Genomic DNA, 23,246 nt, shown 5'->3' on the forward strand with positions numbered 1-23,246 from the left:
AATGCCCCTGGACAGCGAGTTCTATAATTCAGTTATACAAAGGGTTAAAAAAAAAAAGGTGGGGGTGGGTGGGTGTAATTGTTTGTTTTAAACCTGCTTACCTGATAATGCCATTTTGAACCTTTAATTTCTTTTATTGTCAGAAACAGTTGTTTGGGCTTTTTTTCTTTGCTGTCTGTGCACTACTCACGATTTTTCAGCTCCTGCTATGTTTTCGGTATCATGGTTATGTTTCACCTTCCTTACATTCACAATGTTCAGCTGTCTTCTGTTACAGCCTGAGATGGCATAACCAAAACTGCAGCGTGTGAGCATACTGTAGAAGTGTCTAAGTCCTAATTACAGCTTGTATTTTTTCCTCTGCTGTTTTGTCCCTCATCATCATGGGCTCAATCATGGTTTGAATATCTCTAAGAATAGGATCGTCACTTATATTTGCAGCCTGGGCATGCAGCTGATCTCTTCCACTCCATCTTCAAGCACAGTAATTTGTTTTAGGCAAACAACACTTTTTCCAAATCATGACAACAGTTATGCCAACCACTTCATGTTGAGGAAGTGATACCAGATAGTTCCATCATCAACCTATGCAGCATGTAAAAAAGGTAAATTAAATCTTTGTCATATGGCCTGAAATCCTGGACTGTTATTCTGCCACAAGTTCAGTAACACTTCATAAACATTTCTGTAATACTTATAAGCTGATACCGATTTTTAGACATAATGCAATCAAAAGAAAAAGACAACTTGCAAATTACTGTTGCAGAAAATCCACACAGTGATACATACACTCTGCTAGAGCCAGCAGTCGTTCAAAACGCCAGAGGTCCAGTCTTGATAGAGGCGTTTCAGGCATCCTCATGGCTGAGTTCCTCCTAAGCAAGAACTCCAGCCACCAGGGGTACTCGTGATGGGGAAATGCGTCATGTCTTTGAGTGAACTATCTGAACACGGCATGCAAACTTCATGTAACGTGAAAAGAATCCTCGCTTCTTAGTGTTGCACCTCCATTTTCATATGCCATTCTGTAGTGACACTTTTTTAAAAGTCAGTAAATAATCAGTCTTTAGTGATAATTCATTGCAAGACAATTTTCCAGAAGGTCCTCTGTATTTTCAGCCCAGCATGATCACAGTTGGACAGAAACTTCCCGTGAACCAACACTCTGAACTGAACAAATGTGATTAGAACAACAAATGCAAACGTTGTGAACACATTTCTGTAATCACTATAGTAAAAACTTCCCACCACAGAAATACTAGACCCCATGGTTCCTATGTGCACATCCCAGCATATACATCAGCTAGCATACCAAATACTTCCAAACCTGTTGTATGTGTGATGCCAAATATGCATTGCCCTGAGAAGAGTTGAACCTTGATATTTAAAAAGGCAAGAAAATAAAAAAAAAAAAAAAAAAAAAGGGAAAGGAAAAAAGAGCTGGATCCTTTTGGTTTGATGTAATACTGTGATTCTTGGAACTGAAGCTGTTCTAGAGATGCATTACCTCTGCGAGCCAATCCTTACATCAGTGCTTTGGGTTTCTTTCAGGAGGATGTGAAATGCAAAATCCTGAAGTCAATTGTGACTAATGATTTGAAGTCCACATAAAGATATTTAAAAGCTTAAGTGAAGTATGGGCTGATCCAGTTTATTCTATAGAGTGTAATCCACACTGAATATGTGCAATAATGCCATTTTTATTTAGATTGTGCTAGATTTTCAGCATGAACAGGGTCTCTTCACATTTTGACTTTATCATTCACTGAAACTACCGATTTTTAGACTTGACCTTTTCTGTCATGTCCCTTTGAGCAGGACGACTGACTCCAGGCAGCTGATGCATGTACAGAACAGGCGTTTTCTTGTTGGGTTTGTGTGGCTGACCTCTGGCCTGCCTGCTGATTCCTATAATACAGATCAGTGACCAGTGAAGCCAGAACGCTCCCTGCCTGTCTCTGTTATAGACACCTCAGTAAGGAACAGAAAAGAGGAAGAGGGCTGAGCTTGAAAGCCCTTACTTAATTGCTAGTAGAAAAAATGGGTAATAAGAATGACCTTGCACCTTATTTATTGACCAGATCTCTGGGGGGACAAAGTACTTGACTTGGTTCTGTATCACTTGAAAGGCCGGCTCTGTGGCCAATAGCTGATGAGTAGGTGTAATTATATAGGGTAATTAAATTTTGAGCTTGCAGGCATTTGGATGCCAGGGAGGATTCCCCTCCCCAAAATACAACTTTCCTCGTAATCACAGAATTTGAAAGCTAATTCTGAAGCACCAGGCATTTGCCATTTGGCATCTTTCACTTACTACAACAGCCCGGACGGCAGCAGGTGACGTACGGAAAGGTGGGAAGGGGCTCCTCAGCTGCGTGAGGATGGGGGACGAGACCAGCAAAGTGACCCGAGCGGGCACGGATGCTCAGGTGCTGGGTTCTGTGGCCTTCATTTTGTTTTCCTCCCCCTCTATTAAAATAGCTTATTGGTGATAGCTAGTTTTAATTGGCTTATTTTTATATATAAATATATCGATCATCCTAAGTTGCCTTTCAGGGCATGGCCGGTGCCTGTCTCTCTCTAGTACTGTGCATGGATCAGTTTGTCACCCTGTCTTTGGTCTCTGCCCCTGCTTAGCACACCGAAGCCAAAGAGCACGTGTGATAGCAGGGGACCGGTCCCTTCTGGCGAGGCCCGTTGCAGGAGGGGTCAGCGTGTAATTAGCTGCACGGCGGCAAAGGGGTCTGCAGGCCCTCAGCATCCTTAATGGGATCAGCTGGGATGTTTTGCTCAGAATCAGCTTGTCGTCAAAAATTAGGGGAAATGTTTTGCTGAAAAAATAATTTGGTTGATGGTGGTTTCTCAAGTGTCGGGTTGAAAGTTGGAGGGAGTGTGTGTCTGTCTGCCTTGTTCTGCTCAGGGATTTGAGCTGGGGTCTCCTGCCCACCCCACAACTTCTGGAAGTTCTCATGTTTTCAGTCGTTTCGTGGGTATCTTTGGAAAGCTGTCTGGTGAGACCTAGCACGTATCCTCTTCCAGGGTCTCCTTTATACCCGTGCTCCTTCCTAGCCTGAACTCGGAGCCAGAGGATTGCCACGGCCTCGCTGGAGCAAAGCCCATGCCAGGTGCGTTTCTCCAAGGGCAGCCCCCGGTGAACCTCAGCAGAGACTTAGGGCACATCTTGGCCATCACATGCTGGGTCTGGGTGGTGCGTTTCTGCAGGGAAGCACAGGAACCCGTGTCCCACCGGAGGCGAGGGCAGAGAAGGCGGGCAGAGAGCTGGACTCGGCTTTCCACCATGCAGGAGGTGGGCAGCGGTGATGGAGAGAGGGTGGACGAGGTCCGTGTCCCCAGCCCCGGGTGGCTGCCGCCCCACCGCCAGCCCCGTGCCGCAGCGCTGGGCCCCAGCGCCTGGGCTGCTTTTCTGGCTGTTTCTCCCCGTCCCCCTTCTCCGGCCGGTGCCCGGGAGGCGGCTCCCCGTCCGTCTGCAGCGCGGGGAGCGCTGGCTGCCGCTCGTTAGAAGAATTCCCCCAAGTCAGACCTATGGTATGAGCCGTGTGAAGCGGAAGACAATTAGGGGCTTATTAGTGTCCTGGGGAGACGTGTAACTTGTGTTGCTGGGACTTACCAAAACAGCGAGAGTCTTACCGGCAAGCTCCAGCCGAGAAAAGACTGAGGGATTGTCTCACCTAATTACAGGGAATGGGCCTCTTTGTGTTTGTGATTCGGTACGGTTGTCCGATCGCTTTTCTCTGGCTGCTGGCTCAGGCTGAGCTGGAAGTGTGCTAATTAGAAGAGAAATGGACGTAGTGATCCTGTCAGCTCTCGTTACCGGCGCGGACAAAGCCGAATATTATTCTGAGGCAGTGTTTTGTGAGTGTCCCCCTTCCAGCTCTCATTAAGGGCAAGGTTGGTGGACGGGGAGGGGACTTGACCACATGGGTTGGCTAATGGAGCACAGTTACCGTTACTGTGCTAATTAACGGGCTCAGGAGGCAAATGTTTCTCCAACCAGCAGTCCCAGCAGCTGCACCTGGTGCTTCCAAAACCCAACCACCTCGCTGGGCAAGCCAGGCAAACGCCATGCGTACGAGGGGCAGGGGGTTTACATGTGACGCATCCATCAGCCATCCAAAAGTGCAGAAGAACCATGAAAATGGTCAGCAAGGCGAGGGAAAGGGCAGCACGCTGCAGCGGCAGTGGGTCAAGCTCCGGCAGCCCTTCTCCCCAGTGCCCTTCCACGCAGAATGCAAAGCATGGACTTGTGTCCAGCAGAGGTGGGGAGTGGGCAGTAGGGAGAGACCTGAGGAGTCACCATGGCTCTGGGTGCCATCCAGAGGTGTAGCTCCTGTGGCTTGTTGTGATTGTCACAGGTCCTGGTGGAGCCAGGAGGGGGAGAGCTAGAAAGACGGGAGGTGATGTGGAGGTAAATCAGACTATCCCTCTCTACGCTGATGGTGGGACGCTTGTGGTCTGAGGTGAGGAGCAAGATGTGCATACATACTAGGGTGTTTCTTTTGCTCCAGGAGGGCAGCTAGGCAAAATTGAAATGATTCACATTGGTTAAGGCAGGTGAAGATGATGACCAAAGGAGCCATAGAAAACACTAAAGAAACAAACAAACAAACAAAAATTAATTAAAAAAATAATGCACTTTCATGCCTGCTACAGGGAGGGTAAAGAGAGTGATGGGAGAGATGGAAAACAAGAAAGAGCCAGAGCAGGTCTGTAGTGTCACAGTGGCCAGATAGCCTCAGCAGCAGGGAAGCGCAGTGGGTGCTGAGGAGGGTCAGTGGCAGTGAGCTGTTTTATTTGTTTGTCACACAGACTTCCATTCTAATGCATAAGTGTTTTTGTAAACAGACATAGTAACTTGCAGAAGTAATTGCTGGTTGATGTTTCCAAAGTTATGGGAATGTATTGGTGATTAAGTCTGATTTGGATGTTATGGTCCTTCTAAGGGTCCTTAATTAATCCGTGTCTTTGGGCTAGATGTAGTAAAACATATGATTATGTCTTAAAGCTGTCGATTTGCTTTCTCTGTTTTAACAGCGTGCTCATTGCGTGCACTCATGCATGCTTGGGTACTGTTTTCAAACATCTTTGGTCAAGTGTTAAAGTTACAGGAGATTTCCTCTTTTCTTTCTTGGGTTACGTGTCCCTGCTGGTGAAGCTGTTTCAGCAGGAGGGTTAGCTGCGTCTCTCCAAGGCTCCAGCAAGTCTCCTGTCATCTTGGATGGAGCTTGAACTCTGCTCTGTGCTTGCGCCTCCTTAATTTTCTGTCCGCGACAGCCATGAACCCAGCAAGGACCCTTTCGCCGTGGCAGCACGTATACCATGGTATACCGTGTCCTAGCCCCGCAGTCCTGCAGAGCTGTAAAAGCCTTTCCCTTTTAACGGGGGTTCATTTCCTACTGGCGGCTGTGATATGGCTTGAATCTTAGGAGTCTTGATGCAGGGACTGATCTCCAAAGAGGGCTTGAGAAGTATCTTCCTTGCAAAGAGGTTTATTCTAGAAGGAGGAGATGTGTAATCCTCTTACTAAAACCCAGAGAGAAAAGGCAAAAAGCTTTATTGCTCCTGCCTTGCCCCAGTGAGCTGGCAGCTTTTATGCTGCCTCACGAATAGAAAGAGGCAGAGAGAGAAACATCCAAATGCGGTGACTCCACCTGGCCTGAGGCTCTCTGGTGGATGCTTGGTGAAACCCACACCACCACTGCTTGCAAGTGTTCCGTAACACCAGCTTCTGAAGAGGGAAAACTACGGTCACTGCCTGTTACAGCGAGTGGCCGCTTGCCTTGCCTTCCAGATGCTTCAGTCTGGAGGAGTCCTGCATCAATGGCAGAAAGCTACAGACCATCATACCCACCTCCATTTTTACTTCCATACCTTCCACTTCCATTTTCCTGGAAGCTCGGGAGCTGAGTGATCTCCCTGAGTGAGGGTTGCTGACGCTTCCCATATCAAGCCTCCCTCCAGAGACTGGACCTCACCGGCAGACACCAGGAGAAAAGTCTCCAAGAGGACACACGGCTGGTTTTCCTGCTTTATCTTGGTTTCTTTGCCCAAGGAAGTATTAGGATCCTAGCTTGTTATGCCTCTATTTTGCTGGCCGGTCATCTTGCTGTATTAATAATATCATGCCAAATTTCTGGCTTCCAAATGCAGATATGGATCGACTGAGTATAAAAAAAGTGTCAGTTTTGTGTCCTTGTGAAGAGGACGTTGTGAAGAGCATCCTTCATACGGATTAGCGGCACTGGAGAATATTGTGAAGACAGGTGAAAAATATGCACCTGGGGAAGGTGGTGCATGGCCCCTCGTGTCCTCCACTAAGGCCTTCAGCATTCCTGTGCTAAATAATCGTGTGGTACCCGGCCTGTGGGCTGGAGTGGTGTTTGGAGGGTCTCTCTTTAGCAATTTGAGTTATCCATTGCATTACAGTAGTCATTTAAGTCACAGTGACCTCAGCAAGTATCACAACCTTATTGTGCTGTGAATCATGGAAACACATAATTAGGTGAAAGTCTCTGTCCTCAAGAGCTTATGAGCAGATGAAGCAGTAAGAGAGTAGCAGGAGGAAAGGAGACACCACGATGGAAAGACACTTGTTAAGAGGTTATCCAGTAAACACAGCTCAAACCCTGTAACTTCTTAGCCACAGTCCAGTGGCCCTTCCACTGCTTGCCATCTGCCTTGTTTCATTAAATAGATGTGGCTTTAAAAAAAAAAACAAAAACCCCCCCACAAAACGCCTAAGCAACTGACAGGCATTAGTAATTTAAATAATAATAAATTACAGTGCAATACCAGGCATTTTAATCTTTTTTTAAGGACCTGTAAGAACTATTCAGAGAATTAAATTTTTTTAAAAGTCACTTTAATGCTGTGTTAAAGATTGAGAATTTAAAACAGAACACTAAAAATGAAGGTTTCTCTCAGTGCTATTAACTGCCACAGCGTGCACGGTGTACACGTGCATTTAGGAGAGCTATGGCCATTACAGAGATCCTAATAATAATTATAACATCCTCACTGATGTAAAACACTTATTCTGACCTTCCCAAGCCTTTCACACTCATCCAGAGAGGGTGTTAAGCGCTGCTTTCCAGATTTCGTGTAATTCTACACTTGCTCAGTCCAAACGTTTGCCGACAGGCAGACGAGGGCAGGAAAAGTGTAATTTTCCTGGTTCTGCCATGTTGAAAGCTTTCCTCTGGCTCTGATGCTCCATGGCTCTGATCCTGCCTTAAAGAGAACATTATTAAAATGATTGCTGCAGCTCTCTCTAGGGAGCTTGCAACTATTTGCTCTAGCAAAAGAGAGATCACTCCCCTCCTTCGCTTCAATAGTTTGGAGAGGGAGGCACTTGCTACAATAAATGTTAGGGTACCCCATTAGTGTAACTCATCTGGGTAAGGTTCGCAGGAGTTTCACTAGCAAGTGTCAAAATATGATTAGCAAGCTATTTTGGTGGGACAGGACTGTGAAAATGGAGTGATATGGAAGTCAGGAAGAAAAATGCAGGGACATGAGAAGAATTCAAAAATAGGGGCTTAAAACCAGAGGAGAGGAGACCAAGGGAGGTAAGAAAGCACAGCTGGGAGGATGGCAAGGCACGGGCAGGAGGCTGGGGAGAATGCAAGAGAGCAAGGAACGCAGGCTGTTACAAATGCAGTTTGAGAAGAAAAATACTGAAAAAAAACCCAAAACAAAAGGGGAGCGAATAGGAATAAGTAGTGGTTTTCAGCAAGAAGGAGGTCAGAGCAAAGCCGAAGTTTCCTGAGCAGTGGGACCAGCCAGGGAAGCATGATTTTCCTTGCGGATGTGTCTCTCAAGATTGCATCATGTGTGGATTCTCTGATGCCTAACGGAGGCAGTGAGGTGCTTAACAGTGAGGGCACTAATTGGATTTCTTTCTTTTGTCAGCCAATTAACGGAACAAAATGTACAGGACTGTATTACCTGCCCTCTGCAAAGCTGCCTGGAACTGGCCTACAGGTTCCAAAGTCCCTGGGACACCCACATACACCTGTGGGTGGGCGGGAGGATGAGGTGGGGAATAGCTGAAATTGCAAATGGACTGAGCGATAGAGAAGGGGAAAACATTAGGAAAATGGGGATTTATGCCTGCTATTAATGCATTTAATTTGCTTTACTGCCATTTTCTTTCCTGGATTTACATTTAAAAAAAATAAAATTAATGAGGATCTATTTAAAGCCCTTCTCCCAAATCAGGCTGCCTTCACTGTGAGTGTCCGCACTGGTTGTTTCTGGGAAGAAAAATCTCCTGCTGCAGTTTTGTCTCCAGCACGCGATAGGAGAGACTCCGGGAGGTCCCCTGCCAGCTGCACCACCAAAACCTGCCTGGGACAGATACCGCAAAAGCCTTCTGGTCCTTCCATACTGGGATGAATTGCTGCTCTGTTACCGAAACGCTCCAGCTGGCTTTCTGCTGTCCTTCACTGCAAATTCCCATCTTGGTTTCTGCTGCAGTCACTCTCCCCTGGTGGAGGATCTTTTCTAGGGACCTCCTCATGACGGGATACTGTGGTTTGGATAATACTTGAATTTTTCCTGACATCCCTTTTTATTTTCACCTGGTCTATCCCAGATACCCTTCTATATTTCACTCCCTTTCTCAACAAAATTTCCTGATTGCCAGGCTGAAGGTGTCGTGTCAGGAGGTGTTAAATAGGGCAGAACTGACTGCTGATCCCTGGGATGGAGGGAGACCTCTCCCTCCAACACAGTACCTTTTTATGCATCATTATCCTTTATTTGTGGGTCTCCAGCCAATTTTTCATTCCATGTGGTGGCATAGCCAAGCCAATTTGAATTAATTTTGAGTAGGATTTATGTATCAAATCTTTACTAAAATCCAAATGTATCAAATCCGCCATGTTCCCGTCATCCACTAATTTCATAATTCTATTAAAAAAAGCAATCAGGTCTCTCCAGCATGATTTGTTCTTTATAAATCCCTAGTGCTGATACTTGTTTTCTTGTACCTAGGTGGTTAGTGAATTTCCCCCCCCAATTTTAATTCTATTATGTTACTTGCAATAGATATTCCTGATAACTCCAAATTTGCCACCCTCTTTTGTTTATGATCAATGGCATAATTCCTTTTCTTTAATCTATAGGCAGCATCCTAGTTTTTGTAACTTAACAAAATTATTATCCATGGTAAAAAAAAGTAATGTTTGTAATTTTCTTTGTAGCGGGTGGGTAGATGTCTCTTTGTCCTAAGTCCCCATCATGAAAACTTCAACGTACAGGCGGAGTGCTGTGTATTCCATGAGCCAAATGTGCTGTCAGTGAAACAAATGTGTGGAAATCATTAACTTCTTAAGTGAATCCAGTCAGGCTTTTTGCCTGGTAATATCCATTCTGGGCAATTGTTATTGCCTACTGAAGAAGTATCAGGAGAGTATTTGTACATGTATTTTATTATAGTGTTCATGAAAGTCTTAAACTGAAATGAAATAAAAATAGCATCCAAATAAGCTACATACAATTTATATACATATGCAAACTATAAGTATTATTGGGGAAGCTAACAAAAAGAACACTATCTTATCAGATCACTACATTAATTTAATCTCGGCATTGGCTTGGAGATCAGTCATGCCAAAATAATCAACCTCTATATATTCTGAGAATCCGTCCTGCTAAATTGGTTATAAATCCCAGCTTGGAGTTATACCAAAGTAAACAGAATCTGTACTTTGAAGGGGTATCTGATGTCTTTTAATGTCTAGCACCGACACAATTTCAAAATACCTTGATGTGGGGGAAGGTGTGGATAGATGCTCCGAACCAGCTGTCCCCGTACTCCTTTCCCCAGATCTGCAGGAGGTCCTGTTGGTGCGTTAGTTGAAAGACGGTGCTGAGGCAAACCTTTCGCTGCTTGTGCCTGACTTCTGCTGATGGATGGCAGATGGTTTGATACCTCCATGCCAGTCCCACATTTACCGAAGCGCCTTCTTCACTCTGGACTGACAGTCCTGCCTTGGAGGTACAGAGAGGTGGATCCTATGAAGGAGAAATTACTCTTTCCGAGGTAACCGGCTGCTCTCAGGGACTTGAGGAGACTAGTCCTGCTGGTGGCTTGCTGGTCTAAAAAGAAAGGTTTCCATCTCTTTGGTTCTTGTGGTTCTTGCTGTCTTGCAGCACCTTCAGTCAAATGAGGTATGAGGTCCCCCTTTGGACCCTTCAGTTTAATTTAAACAAGTTTGCAACAGGTCAGCACCGCTGCATGTGAACATGAACAGTCTCACGTAAGCTAAGTGTTCAGAAATATTCTTTATTTTCTACAGCATGGAACCTGATGGCTTTCGGGTCTCCTTTTATCTCAAAATGTGAAAAGGCAGGACACATAAGAATAAGGTGGTTTGTTCTTATTTGGGTCAAATGTCTTGAAAAATTCCAGCATTTTGTGGAAAATTTCATCTCAAATTCCTACATAAATAATGGGAAAAATACTAACACAAAGGTCAGTCATTCAACATTTATTCATCAGCAAAATAAAAATACACTTAGGCTAATGATAAATTTTACAATTGCTATTTCTTCTGCTAACCTAAAATGAGATAAATATTCTTATTTTTCTTGCAAACAAGATAATTACAATAACCCTCTTAGTCCTGAGCAAGGCAGTCGATCAGGCAGCTTCTCTCCCAAAACCCAGGTACTGATAGAGAATAGTTACTGAAAAGCTCTTCAAGTCCAACTATGTTCAAAATTCTATAAAAAATCCGCACACCTGTGTACACTCTTCTGCTAACTGGCTTCTCAGGCACGTTAAGTTAAGCACGTGCATCAGTAATTTGTGCATCATGTACTGCATTTGGGTTGAAAGTGTAGGATTTTGATCCTGAGGTCTCATTTAAGCTTAAAATACGGGCTGGTTTGCTGGTGGTTGGGAGCTGTGTTGCTTATGCGGGCAGCGCCTGAAAAATAACCTTCTTTGAACTTCAGAACTGGGAAGTTGACCTGGTTGGTCTAACCGCGGGCTAAGAATATTTGTGGCAGACCCTGTGAATCTGGAAAAAAATTACTTCTGGAGCCAGACTTAATAGAAAGAGCTTATTTTTGGTGGCCACTCCCTCTATATGTTACAGAAAAAAATCATCCTGGGTATGAAGAAGAGCTGGGAGTCTTTCAGAAAACTCAGACCTAAGAAACCCTCCCTCAGATATGGGGTATCCATACTGTTTGGGCTCAGAGCAGTCCTCTTGGCCCGTTGTATTATCCCGCTCCACAAAGGTACCCAGGTGAAATGAAGACACTGGCGAATCAGCGGGTGGCTTTTTAAAAAGTCACTGGTTGCAGGCAGTGCTGTGAAGGGGTTCAGACGTAGCTTCTGCCGCACATGCAGTTATAAGGTAGGGGTCTGTGGCTGGGCCAGGGATGTTGGTGTTGAACAACAGCTCCTCTCTGCCAAATTGGAAGAGAACAGATGAAGATTCAAGAAAAAATTAGTATTTCAGATCAAACGCTCTTCCTCCTGAAATGGCCTGAGCTATGTCCAAAAAGGAAGGCAATGGAAAGGGCATCCCAAAAGAGCAAGCCGTGTCACCAGACTACACCGGAGCACAGTTCTCATCCAGGCAACACCAATGACTGCTTCACGTGATGGCTGGTGCAGCGTCTTACACCAGCATGGGCATCGGCCGCTGCATCCTTGCAACTACTTTGGTAATGCTCTGAAGTAGGAATAGCTTACCCTCTTCCTTGAAATCTGGAGACTTAATAAAACACTCCCACCTGCTGGAAGTCCAGGTTGCTTTTTCAAAAATGGTAGAGTTGCCTCCCATGGACAAATGGTTTGCTGAGACCTTCCCCTCCTCTTTGAATTCCCAAGAGCCAGAGGATTCCAAAGCCAAAAAATCGGACATAAAAAACAAATTAAATTCAGACAGGTTAGCCTGTCTTTGATCTCGGCAATAGTTTCCATTCTGTTAACTTATTTAGAAAGCCTGCGTGTGGTTTGTGGGGGGAATACTTGCACTCCTACTGCTGTAAAACAGGCTACTGGTATTTTATACTTCTCTTTGAGAACTGGTGTCTTTCCCAAAATTTTATCTCCAGCACTCACAGACTTAGTACAGAAAGGAGATGGCCTATATCTAATTAAATTCTGGATGTCCAAGAGACCCGTATTCAAATACCCGTAACTATCCATGAACATACACCAATAAACAGTCTTCCCGGCTGAAGTGACATCAGTTGAAGTCATAATATACTGCTGTGGGGTGGATCGCTCTGAAAAACCGCCTCTCAAATGAATGATCCTACAGTATCCCGTTTCATAGATCTGATAAAACAGTCCTAGCAAGGCTACTTACCCCTCCCTCAAGGATCCTACCTGTTGCTGCCTACCCAGAGCTTTACAGCTGTGTAAAATTCCCGGCTGTTAGAACTGACCCCCAAAGCCCGGAGTCAGCAATTTCCTTACAGACAGAAGGAGTGGGGAAGTCCTTATAGACTTGGTGGAGTGGGGCTTCTGGCTTCTAGTAATGACTTGGGAATTTAGGCAAATATTAAATATCAAAAAGGAAGTTTTCCTAAAGCTTAGGCCTTGGAAGGATCACAGTCCCCGTGAAACATTCCTCCTTCAGAAAGGCACTCAGCATCACAGTGTGGTGCTTGGTGGGAGAGGCTCTCTAAAGCAAGAGAGAGCTGTAAAGGTTCAGTGAGTTAAAACACAGAGAATGTACTTTTCCTGTCTGGGTCTAACTCAGACATCCCTTTAAAGATGGGCAACCACTTAATCTACCTGGGTCCTAGTGCTCCATCTGTAAACTGGTGATAACTTTAAGCAATCTCACAGAAAATGTATATGGTTAAATGTATCCCGGTTCATAAGACTCTCATGCACTATTGAGGGAATCTGTGTCAACACAGAAAAGAGGAAGAAATTCACTACTAGGTAGCCCGGTGCTATACCTAATGCTTAATATCATCGCACCAATGTATAGTCTTTGTATTTATGCTAGAAGGCAACAGCCTTGCAATAGTCAAGATGAGAAATGGCCAAGGTTTAGCCAATTTCAACAATGGATCTAGAGAGAAAGAGGAAACTACCTGTCTGGGCTCCTCCAAATAACTCCTCTCCTGGGTTCTAAGTGATAAATGCCATAATAAAAGTTGTCGGGGTGTTCTCCTCTCAAATACAACTGAAATTATGGGCACCTTCTCCGGAAAGAGACAGACACGGGAGAGGTTCTGAGCAGGTGAGCAAAATTTATTCGTCACATGGGTCCATTTGGCCTCCATACCGTGAATCATCACCAAGCCTGGGTGTCTTTAGGGTAGAAAGAAGGAACAACAAATGGGAGAAGGGTATTAAATAATGATTGCCATAGAGAGCAGTCAGCTTTACCCAACTCCATGAAATTTAAACAAGAGAGCGTAGAAAATGAAACACCAGTACATTTCAAAGGGATAAAGGGCAGTGGATAAGTTAGCTGTGGAATGTAATAGCAGGATATTGAAGCAAGTTGTTTAGCCGGGTTCCTAAAATCCACTGTCAGCAATAGGCAGATGAGACACCTCTAACTAATTTTCATCCCTTCTGATGGCACCAAGAACGTGAGGAGGGCACAGTGCTGTCAGAGGAGCCACAGGCAGAAGTAAGGCCAAAGCAAGGCAGAGGGATGATGCCAACGGGCGAAGGGAAGTATCCAAGAAGGCTGCAGTTACGATGCAGCTTCCTTTGCCTGAAGAGCCCCAGTGGTCAGGTCAGACAGTGGTTTATGATGATTTGGAGGATTCTTCACAGGGCTTCCATATGGGCACCCAGGAAGAGCTGCCTGCCATTTTGCCAGGAGGTGCCATTCCTTCCACTTGGGTTGTCCAAGCCTTCACTGCCAGTAGCAGTGCAAAGTACCTTGGTATGACGCCTGTGGCTGCTGGGACAGTCCAGCTGTTACAGTCTCCTGCAGTCAGCCTGCTCATGGCTGTGGCTTACTTTTAATTCAGCCTCTCTGCCCCTTTCTGTACTGGCTTACCACCAAATCCTGAACCAAGCTTAACAATCAGTTGTTACATCCTGGGGCAAGACTTCCAAAAGAGAAGATGAAGCCTAAGGATGGTGAGCACTTCCACAGCAACAAGAAACCACCACAAAACTTGGCCACCGCTTTGTGACCTTCACATCCTGCCTGACACAATTAGACAGCAGCAAGATATACAGTTTAAAAAGACCTCCACCTCCTTTTCTCCTCTCCTCAGCATTGCTAGGAACGTCCCAGACCTGCCAGCCCTCCGCTGGGGCTGCCTGTCCCCCAGGAGAAGAGTGGCTTCAAGGCCAGACCTCTGGCAGGTGGCAGCCACGTTTGGGTAACCTGCCTCGTGCTTGAGGAATATGGCGATGCTGGTTTTATGGTCAGGGCCCTGGGTTTAGGGCTCGGCTCTTCGATTTTCAGCATGGCCTTGCTGAGGTCATTCAGCCTCTCTGTGCAGGGATCCCGCCTGCTCCAGAAGGGAGGGAAAAGGGGAAATCTGTAAATCCAGAGGACATGCCCGCGGTCTGCAGTGAGGGAGATCGTACAGAATGTTAGGTGAACATCTCTCTGGCTGTCTCATCATCTGTAACAAACAACTGAGAAAAATCTTACTGAAAAAAATAATTCCCTGTTTTCAACCAGGAGTTGTATTCTCTATTGTAAATACGAAGGGACTAAGGGTGCCTTGCAATGGCACAGCGAGCGGGGGCACCTGCAGCCTGCCGGCAGCCATGGCGGGCTCCTGCTGGGGTGACAGACCCGTGGCACCGCAGACCCCTGCCGGGGCTGCGGGCACGGTGGGGACTGCTGGCTGAGCCAGTGGCGAGCTGCAGCCTTGGGAGCCCTCGTGCCACCCACGTCCCCCTTGTGCCACCCATGTCCCCCTTGTGCCACCCACATCCAACTCCCCTCCTACCTGCATGCTTGGCCATCTGCTCCGTGAGCCCCCACCCCAACATCCACCCCCAAACCCCTCTCCACCCGGAGCCTGCTTTATCACCGTGGGGACCCCACAGCCCCACAGCATCCCTCCCACCCTCTGGGCTGTCCGTGCTCCCCAAGCGCCTGCGGCCACGGCCCCGCTGTCCCATTGCGCAGCCCCACTTGTCCCCACCGCCCAGGTGAGCGGGCAGCGAGCGGGTGCCCGAGGGGGGCTGCACATCACCTGACCCCCTCCAGCCGATTCCCTCAGACAGGACGTCAAGTTAATGAGCCCTCAGGCCTGTAATTAGCTGTCAATTACCTCAAATTAATCAACTCCTCGCCTAATTAAGCATAATCGGCAGGTGGGCAGAAAACGGGCCATTGTGCGGGAGCCATGAGAAAAGCATGGCTGGCAAACTTGGTTAGGATCAGCGGCGCATTCCCGGACGCCGCGCCACCGACACCCGGGCGCCCGCCCCACTCGCGGGCACCCTGGCCCCTCTGTCCCCCCCTCGGGCCCGAGCCCGCCGCGGCGGGGCAGCGTGGTGGCGGGGGGACGGGGCCACCGGAGCAAGGGCTGGGGGCTCCCCTGCGCCCCACGGCGTGGGGCAGCCCCTGGGCACTGCCTGGGGGGCCCAGCCAGCGGAAAGCTGTGGCGTGGGTTTAGGGTGGTGGGTTTTCCTTGCTTGGTATTTGCACTGCCGTGCCTTAATGGATCATCTCGCCCTCCCCATTTTCTCTCCTTGTTGCCTGCTTTTAGTGTCTCTCTGAGAAGGGGGGGCTGAAACACACCCCGCGTTCACTGACCCAGGCCCACCCCCGTTACGAGCACACCCGCTCAACGGCGTGAAGATACGTGCAGGTGGAAAACAGGTGTTTGTTACTACCTGTAAAAATGAGTCACGTTGCATTAATTTTCCTGTGGAATTAATACAACCTAGCAAAACCCACCCCCACCCTCCAGAGCCCTGTTTGGCGGAGGAGAGGCATTCCCTGCCAGGGCCGGGGTGGGAGCAGGGCTCCTGCCAGCTCTCAGATGTCACCGGAGCGCAGGATGGGATCTGCTCGGCCTCCACGTCCCGCACCCTGTCCGCCGAACCCCAGCCTGACTTAAACACAAACAGTATCTTCCTGAGCCATGGAGAAAGTCTGAGGGAAATGCAATTTCATGGTAAAAGTATTGTGCGCAATATTAAAGTGAAAGGTTTTGATCATGCCAGGAAAGTCCTTTCTTTTTTTCTTTTTTTTTCTTTTTTTTTTTTTTTTTTTTTTTTATGTAGCCAGATTATCACCCAGCGCGCTGGATTTACGCTGCATTAGTGATCGTCGAGATTAAAGCAGAATCCCTGGATAACAAACAGGAACACAAGACGTCAATTTATGACATAATAGCAATAGTAATGCAACAATAATCATAGTCCAGAGAAGAGGGATGCGGCGGCGAGTGAGTCAGATCTCTCGGCTCTGAAGAGACTAGCTGCCTGCACCGGAGCGGCTCTGATTAAAAATCCTCTGCTGTGTCCAGAAGGATGATTTTATACTTTGTTCCTGACAGAGAGGAAAAGCAACAGCCCAGCACAGGTCTGGCAGATCTGCTGCATGAAACAACCAGCAAGTAGAGGGGCAGGTTAGGAGATGCAACCTGCCCCCTTGACCCTGCTAAGCGTCTGTGCCGGTCCCAAAAGCCCCCTGGACCTCTCGAGAGAAGGTGCACATCAAATGTGGCATGTCTATGCCTGTAGCTATGTGGAGCACAAGCCCCGAGAAGAGAGGCTGCAGCAGCCCCTGCCCTGCAAAGGGTGTCATCAGGTGCCGAGAGAGGGGCTGCGGTCCGGCCATGCTGGAGAACCAGCCGGATCCTGGCAGCTGGCCTGGCCCCAGGGATTAGAGGCTCCCCCACCTTCCCGGCTCACACGGTGGCACATGCTGCAGCCAGGGCCACGAGGCCCCTCTGTTTTTTTCTGCCTGCCCTGTTCTCAGTCGAGTGCTTATTACTGCAGCAGGAGGTTTGGGCAGGGACCCCTCTGCACACATAATGCAGGAGCCCGTGAGATGCTGGGGGATGCATGTCCCCTCTGTCCCTTTGGCAAAACCACCACTTTCCAGAGCTTCTCCTGCACCTGCCATCTCAGGGTGATCTCTCGTCCCTCCTGGGGGAACAGCTCTTTTCTGGGGAATTAGGAACCACACCAGTATCCTCACTTCCCTCGATTTATGAGTGCTGTTCTTCCAGGCCCCCCTCTCCATCATATGTCTTCCTTTGGCTGAAGCACTGGCCCCGCTCTTTGGGGTCCATCAGCACATTCCTGAGGACCAGGTTGGGAGGGACGTGCTGCACAGTGGTGTCATGGATGATGACATGAGCTGTAGGTGAACAGCACTTTCCTGCAGCTCCCTCTTTATTTATGGGCATGCTGCAGATGCACATTGATTTCACCGGCTCATTCCCATTTAGAGCTGGAGCACTCAAATGACTTACATCAAGGTTGACTAAGCATTTCTATTATCAGCTGCCTTCTTAATCACTCATAACTCTTTCAGTCTGGGAGTGTGAAGTTCTCCAGATCTGATCTCCATCCAAAGAAGCGGTGGTTGCTTTAACTGTGCTGTGTTTGAGCAAAAAGAGCTCAGGTGTTTATGAGGTTAAGTGCCCAAGCCACAAACCCCTCATCCCATTATAAATCCCAAACTCTTATCTTTGTGGAAATTACAAAAAAACCAAACCAAACCAAAACCCAACAAAAAAACCAACAGAGAAGCAGGCGGTAGAAATCTGTTAGGGCTGGACTGATGGAGCAGCTTTCAATGATCCACTGAAAATCAATTGCACCAGGGCTGAGTTGTTACAGGTCGAAAAATTGTGCTGAGAGAGGCAGTGTTAATGCTGGTGGGGCGCTGCTGCCGCTGCCGCTGCTGCTGCTGCTGAGGCTGCTGCGGCTGCTGCTGCTCCCTTGAGACCTCCCTGCCGATGGGGCTGCATGGCAAGCAAACGTGCAAGGCACTTTATAGCCGAGCGCTGCCTTGCTGGGGAAGCCAAGGGCCTGGGTGGGACACACATGGCCACCTCTTAGGGGAGCACACCTGGAGCCTGGCCACGGGCCGGGGAGGTACCTCCTGGAGAAGAGGAGGAAGGGTACAGGGGCAGCACCGGCGTAGATCAGAGGAATCCAGTGGCTATTCAGGTAAGAGGCAGAAAAAGAAAAATTTATTCCTGTCCCTGCCATTGTTCGAACCTTACTGGCCACTCCAGTGGTACCAGACTCTGCTGTCCTGCAGGCAGTGCCCCAGCTGGGAAAATGCTCTTCTCCTCACTACCGTCATAACAAACACACAAAAAAAAGCTGGGTAAGCAATGAAGCTGTGCCATTTTCTGAGTTTGAAAAAGCAAAACCTGTAACTATTTCATTAATTGTTTTGGCCAATGAACCAGAAACAACAGTAGGGAATTCACAACAACCCACATGGCTTTCTGTCTGTACGCAGTACTGGGTGTTCGTCAGGACCATGACCACCACCACCTCGTTTACTTTGAGCAATGCCATAACATTGAGGCTGGCCACGTTTTGGTGCCATAACATCGAGGCTGGCCACGTTTTGGTTTGGTTGTTTCTTGCTGCATTGTCCTGGCAAGTAGCAGAAGTGGTTTGAGGGGAAGACACTGCTGCTCTAACCAGCCGATCCTAGGAAAGCCATGAGCTTGTCTGGACTTGACAGCTGATCAGACCAAGGTGAAGAGTGAGCTCTTCCTGACCAACGCTCTGTGCAGCTCTACCCCAAAGTTATAAAAATAAAGCACTCGGGTTAGAAAGAACTTACAATGTGCATCATGAGTCTCCTATGCCTGTTGATTACAATGCAATCTTCAGTCACGTATCTACAGTGCCGCAGTCTCTCCCCGGTCATGCGTGAAACTAACTTCAGCGATAACTGGGTAACCTCACTGAAAACAATGGCCAGCCTGCCCTGGCCAAGGGTTTTGGGCTTGCCTAGAGCCGGCTGCCTGTCCTCAGCTCCTGCTGGCCCTGGGCCCCATGGAAAGGTGCACAGCAGCCTGTCAGCATCAGGCACTTAAGAAAACCATGAAAAAAGGTCACAAATTTCATAACCATTCAGTGCCATGTGGCAGCACCTGGTGAACAGCCTCATCCAGGCACTGAGGGTATGCGCACACGTGTGCATGCAAGTCTGCTTAGCAAGGTGCAAGCATGCCGTGCTGCTGGGAGGGAGCCACCACCTGGGGTCTGGGAGCAGCTGTGCCTGAGCCAGGAGCCCTGAGGGTGACCAAGACATGAGGCTGGCTGTGGAGATGCTCCCGCAGAGCTCCACGCTGCCAGGCTGGAGCCGGCTGCCAGCCAGAGCAAACCTGCATCTGTCCCTGCTTGTCTGTGTAGACACGCACTTAATAACCAATTACTGCTTCCCAGAGCAAGTTTCTAGGCTTCATTATATTTTCACTTGTCTTGCAGGGGATACAGCAAAGCGCTCTGATAAATGAAGAGAAAGGGCGGCTCGCTTTGCAGGGGATTTATGTGACAGTCTCTCTCTCTGCCCAGGAAATCCTTCATGCCGTTCCTCATGGTTAGCATCCCCAGCCAGCTGTGGACAGGGTGCACTGCACCCACCCGGGGAGCTGGCAGAGGAGTGCACCATCGCTGTCCCTGCGCTCTCACCAGCAGCCTTCGCCCGGGGCGGCGGCAGAGTTACCCAGCCGGATCTGAGTGCTACTGAAAGACAGACACCGCGCTGGTTTGTTCCCAGTGTTGCTCCAGTGACCTCAACTACCCTTCCCAACCGGGGTGGCCTCCAGGAGACCCTTGCATGAGGAGCCGTCAGCGCATCACTGCCCAGGTCCCTGCGTGTGGGCGCTGCACAGCCCCTGTGCATCCCAGTCCCTCACCCACCGCAGATGCTGAAGGCGGCGGGGTCTGTCGGTGGGGCCATGATGCTGGATGGAGACACCATTGCTAAGGGAGCAGAGGCCATGGATGGCCCCAGGCTAGAAGCCACGCACTTGAAGGCAGCAGCCGGTGTGGGGCACGCTGGCGTCCCGAGGCCATGGCGGGGAGCGAGCAGGCACCATATGGAAGGTGCCGCCAAACGAGGCCGTTGAAGCAAAGGCTGCAAATGAGTTTAGTAGACAGCCAGACATTTTGAGGAGGGGGGAGGTAGAGGGGGGGGGCAGAGGAGAGCAGGAGGAAGGGAGAGCCCGGCGCTGTGGCTGAGAGGGACCCTCCAGGGTACACAGCCATGGTGGGCAGTGCTCCCTTTCCCCGCCACCCCGCACCTTCTTCTGATGCCCTAACTTTAAGATCCCTCAAAGGGAAGAGGGGACCAAGGTGTCGCGGCCCCTTCTTTGTTTTTAATTACTTCCCATTTTAATCTTGATTTGCACGTCGATCTCTCAGAACTGGGCCAGGGACTCTACAAAGCCCTCGTCAGCAACTCCCCCAATAATAAACAGGAAAAGGCTTAAGGGGCAAATCACTTGCATGTTAATGAGACTGTTTGCTGGAGTCAAGAGAGAAAACAGCAAACAAACAAATGGACTGAATTCCAGCGGCAGCTGTTTGCTCCTTAATCTCGGCTCGTCAGAGCTGCCCTTTGATGGGACACAATCTACACAAACGATTGTGCTAAATCTTCTAATCTACGTCCTCATTATTACATCCCTTCTTACGCATGTAAATCAGGGACAAACTCATTTTAATATGTAGATAGATTATGGAAGGGAAGGGGAGGGGATTGGAGGGGAAAGGAGCTGCTGGTGGCGTCTGCGCCTGCCGGTTTCGGGTTTGGAGGGGTGTTAATGAGGAGCGCAGGGAGGGGAGCTGTCTGCTCAGACCCCCAGGGTACCAGGAGGAGGAGGAGGAGGAAGAGGAGGACCTGTTGTCAGGGCAAAATGGGGGTATAAAGAGGCAAGGACAGTGGTGCTGGGATGCTGGAGACGACAGGGGTGTGGGGCAGCATTGGCAAGGCGATGTAACGAGGCGCTGGGGAGGACCTCACCCTGGCATCCTCCCAAGCCCTCTGCCCGTGCACTCAGCCCTTGGCTGTGTGGAGGTGGGATGCTGGAGGAGGGCTTGGTGGTGCACAGGAGGGTTTGGCTGCGGTATAGCGAGGTGCCAGGGCCACACTGCAGGGACATGCCAGGGCACAGGTCCCACATCTCCTCAACCTGCCCATTCCTGGCACTGATAGTGGACTGAGGATCAGAGCAACCAGCTTCACCCAGCCTGGAGTAGCAGGCTAACAACTCAGGCTGCAGAGTCCAGGGATGCAGCCTATGCTGCCTTCAAATGAATGACGTTAGAGCTACGGTTGTGATCTTTAATAATAGAGTTGCTTTTACACCAAACACAACTGTGGCAAAAAGAGCTCTCCTGCATTTCCCTGCCTCTGGCATCTCCTAAGCCAACTGCCAACTTGCGACCTACCCTTTAACTTTCTTCTCCCACCGGAACAAGGTGGAAGAACAGCAAGATTGTGAAGCACCAGCCTTATTTATTTACTTGAGCCACCTCATCCTCCTCTGCTCCAGGAGTGGCAGCCTCCTGGTAAAATAGGAAAAGATATTTTAAAAACAACCTGGTTAGTTCATTATTTTTTTTCCCCCATTGACCTCACACCTGTGAGGGAAAGATGCAGAAGATAAGCAGTGGGTCGGAGTACAAAAAGCGAGTCTAGAAGAACAGCAGAGGTATGCAGGAACATAATCAGGAAGGCCAAGCATAAAATAAGTTTGCAAGTAGCAGGATAATCAAAGGGAACAAGAAATCATTCTGTAAATTCATTAGTAGCAAGAGGGAGACTAAGCAAAATATTGGATCACTGCTCAATAGGGAGTGAGGATTATTGACAGAGGATGGTATTAGAGAAACTAAGTGATAAAGAGGTAAGATCTTGGCATAGAATAAGGAAAGAGTATGGTAGAGGAAATGTTATTGAGTTAGATGGATTCAGATTTATTGGGTGTAATGAGCTTCATTGTGGGTACTTAGAGATTTATTTGGCTACAGCAGCCTCAGAGTCAGTAGTGGCTGTCTTCCAGAACATGTAGAGATGTGGTGGAGTGCAGGAAAACCACAGGCATTGCTCTTTAAAAAGTGAAGGAAAGGGCGATGGGTAATTATGGACTGATCAGCTTAATTCCCATTCCCATTAAAATTCTAGAATAAATCACCAAGTTATCTCTAAATATCAACGGCAAAATGAGGCAATCAATTGCATTCAGTGTGGATTTGTTGAGGATCAGTCCCTTCCAGTCACACTAATTTCTTGCTGTCACAAGGCAACAGGTCTTGTAGATAAAGAAGGAACAGAAGATGTTGCATATCTTTATTTCAAATAAGCTGTTCAGGCTTCATTTTAAAAGCTATCCTTATGAGTAAACTAGGGAAATATAAATTAGCAGAAACTACTGTTAGATAGATAAAAAAATCATTTGAACAACTGTGCTCAGCGAATAGTCCTCAGTGGTTTACTATCAAAATAATGGATGTATTGAAAATAGCTCCACAGAGATCTTCTGGGTCTGGTTCTGCTCACTGATTTAATTAACAGCATGGGTGACAAAAGAGAGAGTGGGCACATCAGGAAGACACAGACCTGGCACTTTAAGTACACCGGAGGACAGGCTTAGCATTCAAAATAATCCTGGCAAATTGGGAAAATGGTTGAAAAAACATAGATGAAAGTCAGTAAGAAACCATGCAAAGAACGTCGGTGATGCAGAAAAAATGAAATGCATAAACAGGGACTGGAAAACAACTTGTTAGGCACAATCCTTCCAAAAAAGCACTAGGGGTTAGAATGGATTACAAGCCCTGTCAAAAATAGTATGCTGCTGCAAAAAAGCAAACCTCCTAGTGCAAGGAATAAATATGACTACAGCTGTCAAGACCTCTGGAAATTGTCTCTCCTTCAAATCAGCATTGGTGAGACTTTAGGTGGTGGTTTGAGCCCAGTTTTGGCGTTGTCTTTCGATGTGGACCCCTTGGAGGGTGTCCAAAGGAGGGCAGCGAGAATGGTCGCAGACCTGAGACATGTACTGCAAAGAAAAACTGAAAGCAGTGTGTCGTGTACCTTGAAGAGGGAAGACCAAGAGAGGATAAAAGAAAATCCCCAGGCAGGAAAATTGTAAAGGGAGAGGGGAAAATCTGTCCTCTGTGCCCACAGCAGGCACGTAAGTCCACAGGAGATTGTATCAAGAAAGGTCTGTGTTAGACATTAGGAGAAAAATTAAGAAAAAGGAGGGAGAGGCCAGAGAAAGACTGCAAGGGAGGCACTGGAAGAGGTTGCTTAGTGCTT

The 23,246-nt window shown here is 48.0% G+C and overlaps 1 protein-coding gene across 1 annotated transcript in view; it reads left to right on the top strand.

Annotated features, from left to right (window-relative positions):
• LIN52 (lin-52 DREAM MuvB core complex component) overlaps positions 1–14,903 on the top strand; it is a 62,103-nt gene extending 47,200 nt beyond the window's left edge. The window contains exon 6 of the mRNA XM_037393842.1: positions 8,239–14,903. Within this exon, the coding sequence (XP_037249739.1) occupies positions 8,239–8,321 (83 nt within the window). The 3' untranslated portion in view covers positions 8,322–14,903. The remainder of the gene's footprint in view (positions 1–8,238) is intronic.
• The last annotated feature ends 8,343 nt before the right edge of the window (positions 14,904–23,246 follow it).

Source organism: Falco rusticolus, chromosome 7 (assembly GCF_015220075.1).
Source record: "Falco rusticolus isolate bFalRus1 chromosome 7, bFalRus1.pri, whole genome shotgun sequence".
NCBI lineage: Eukaryota > Metazoa > Chordata > Aves > Falconiformes > Falconidae > Falco > Falco rusticolus.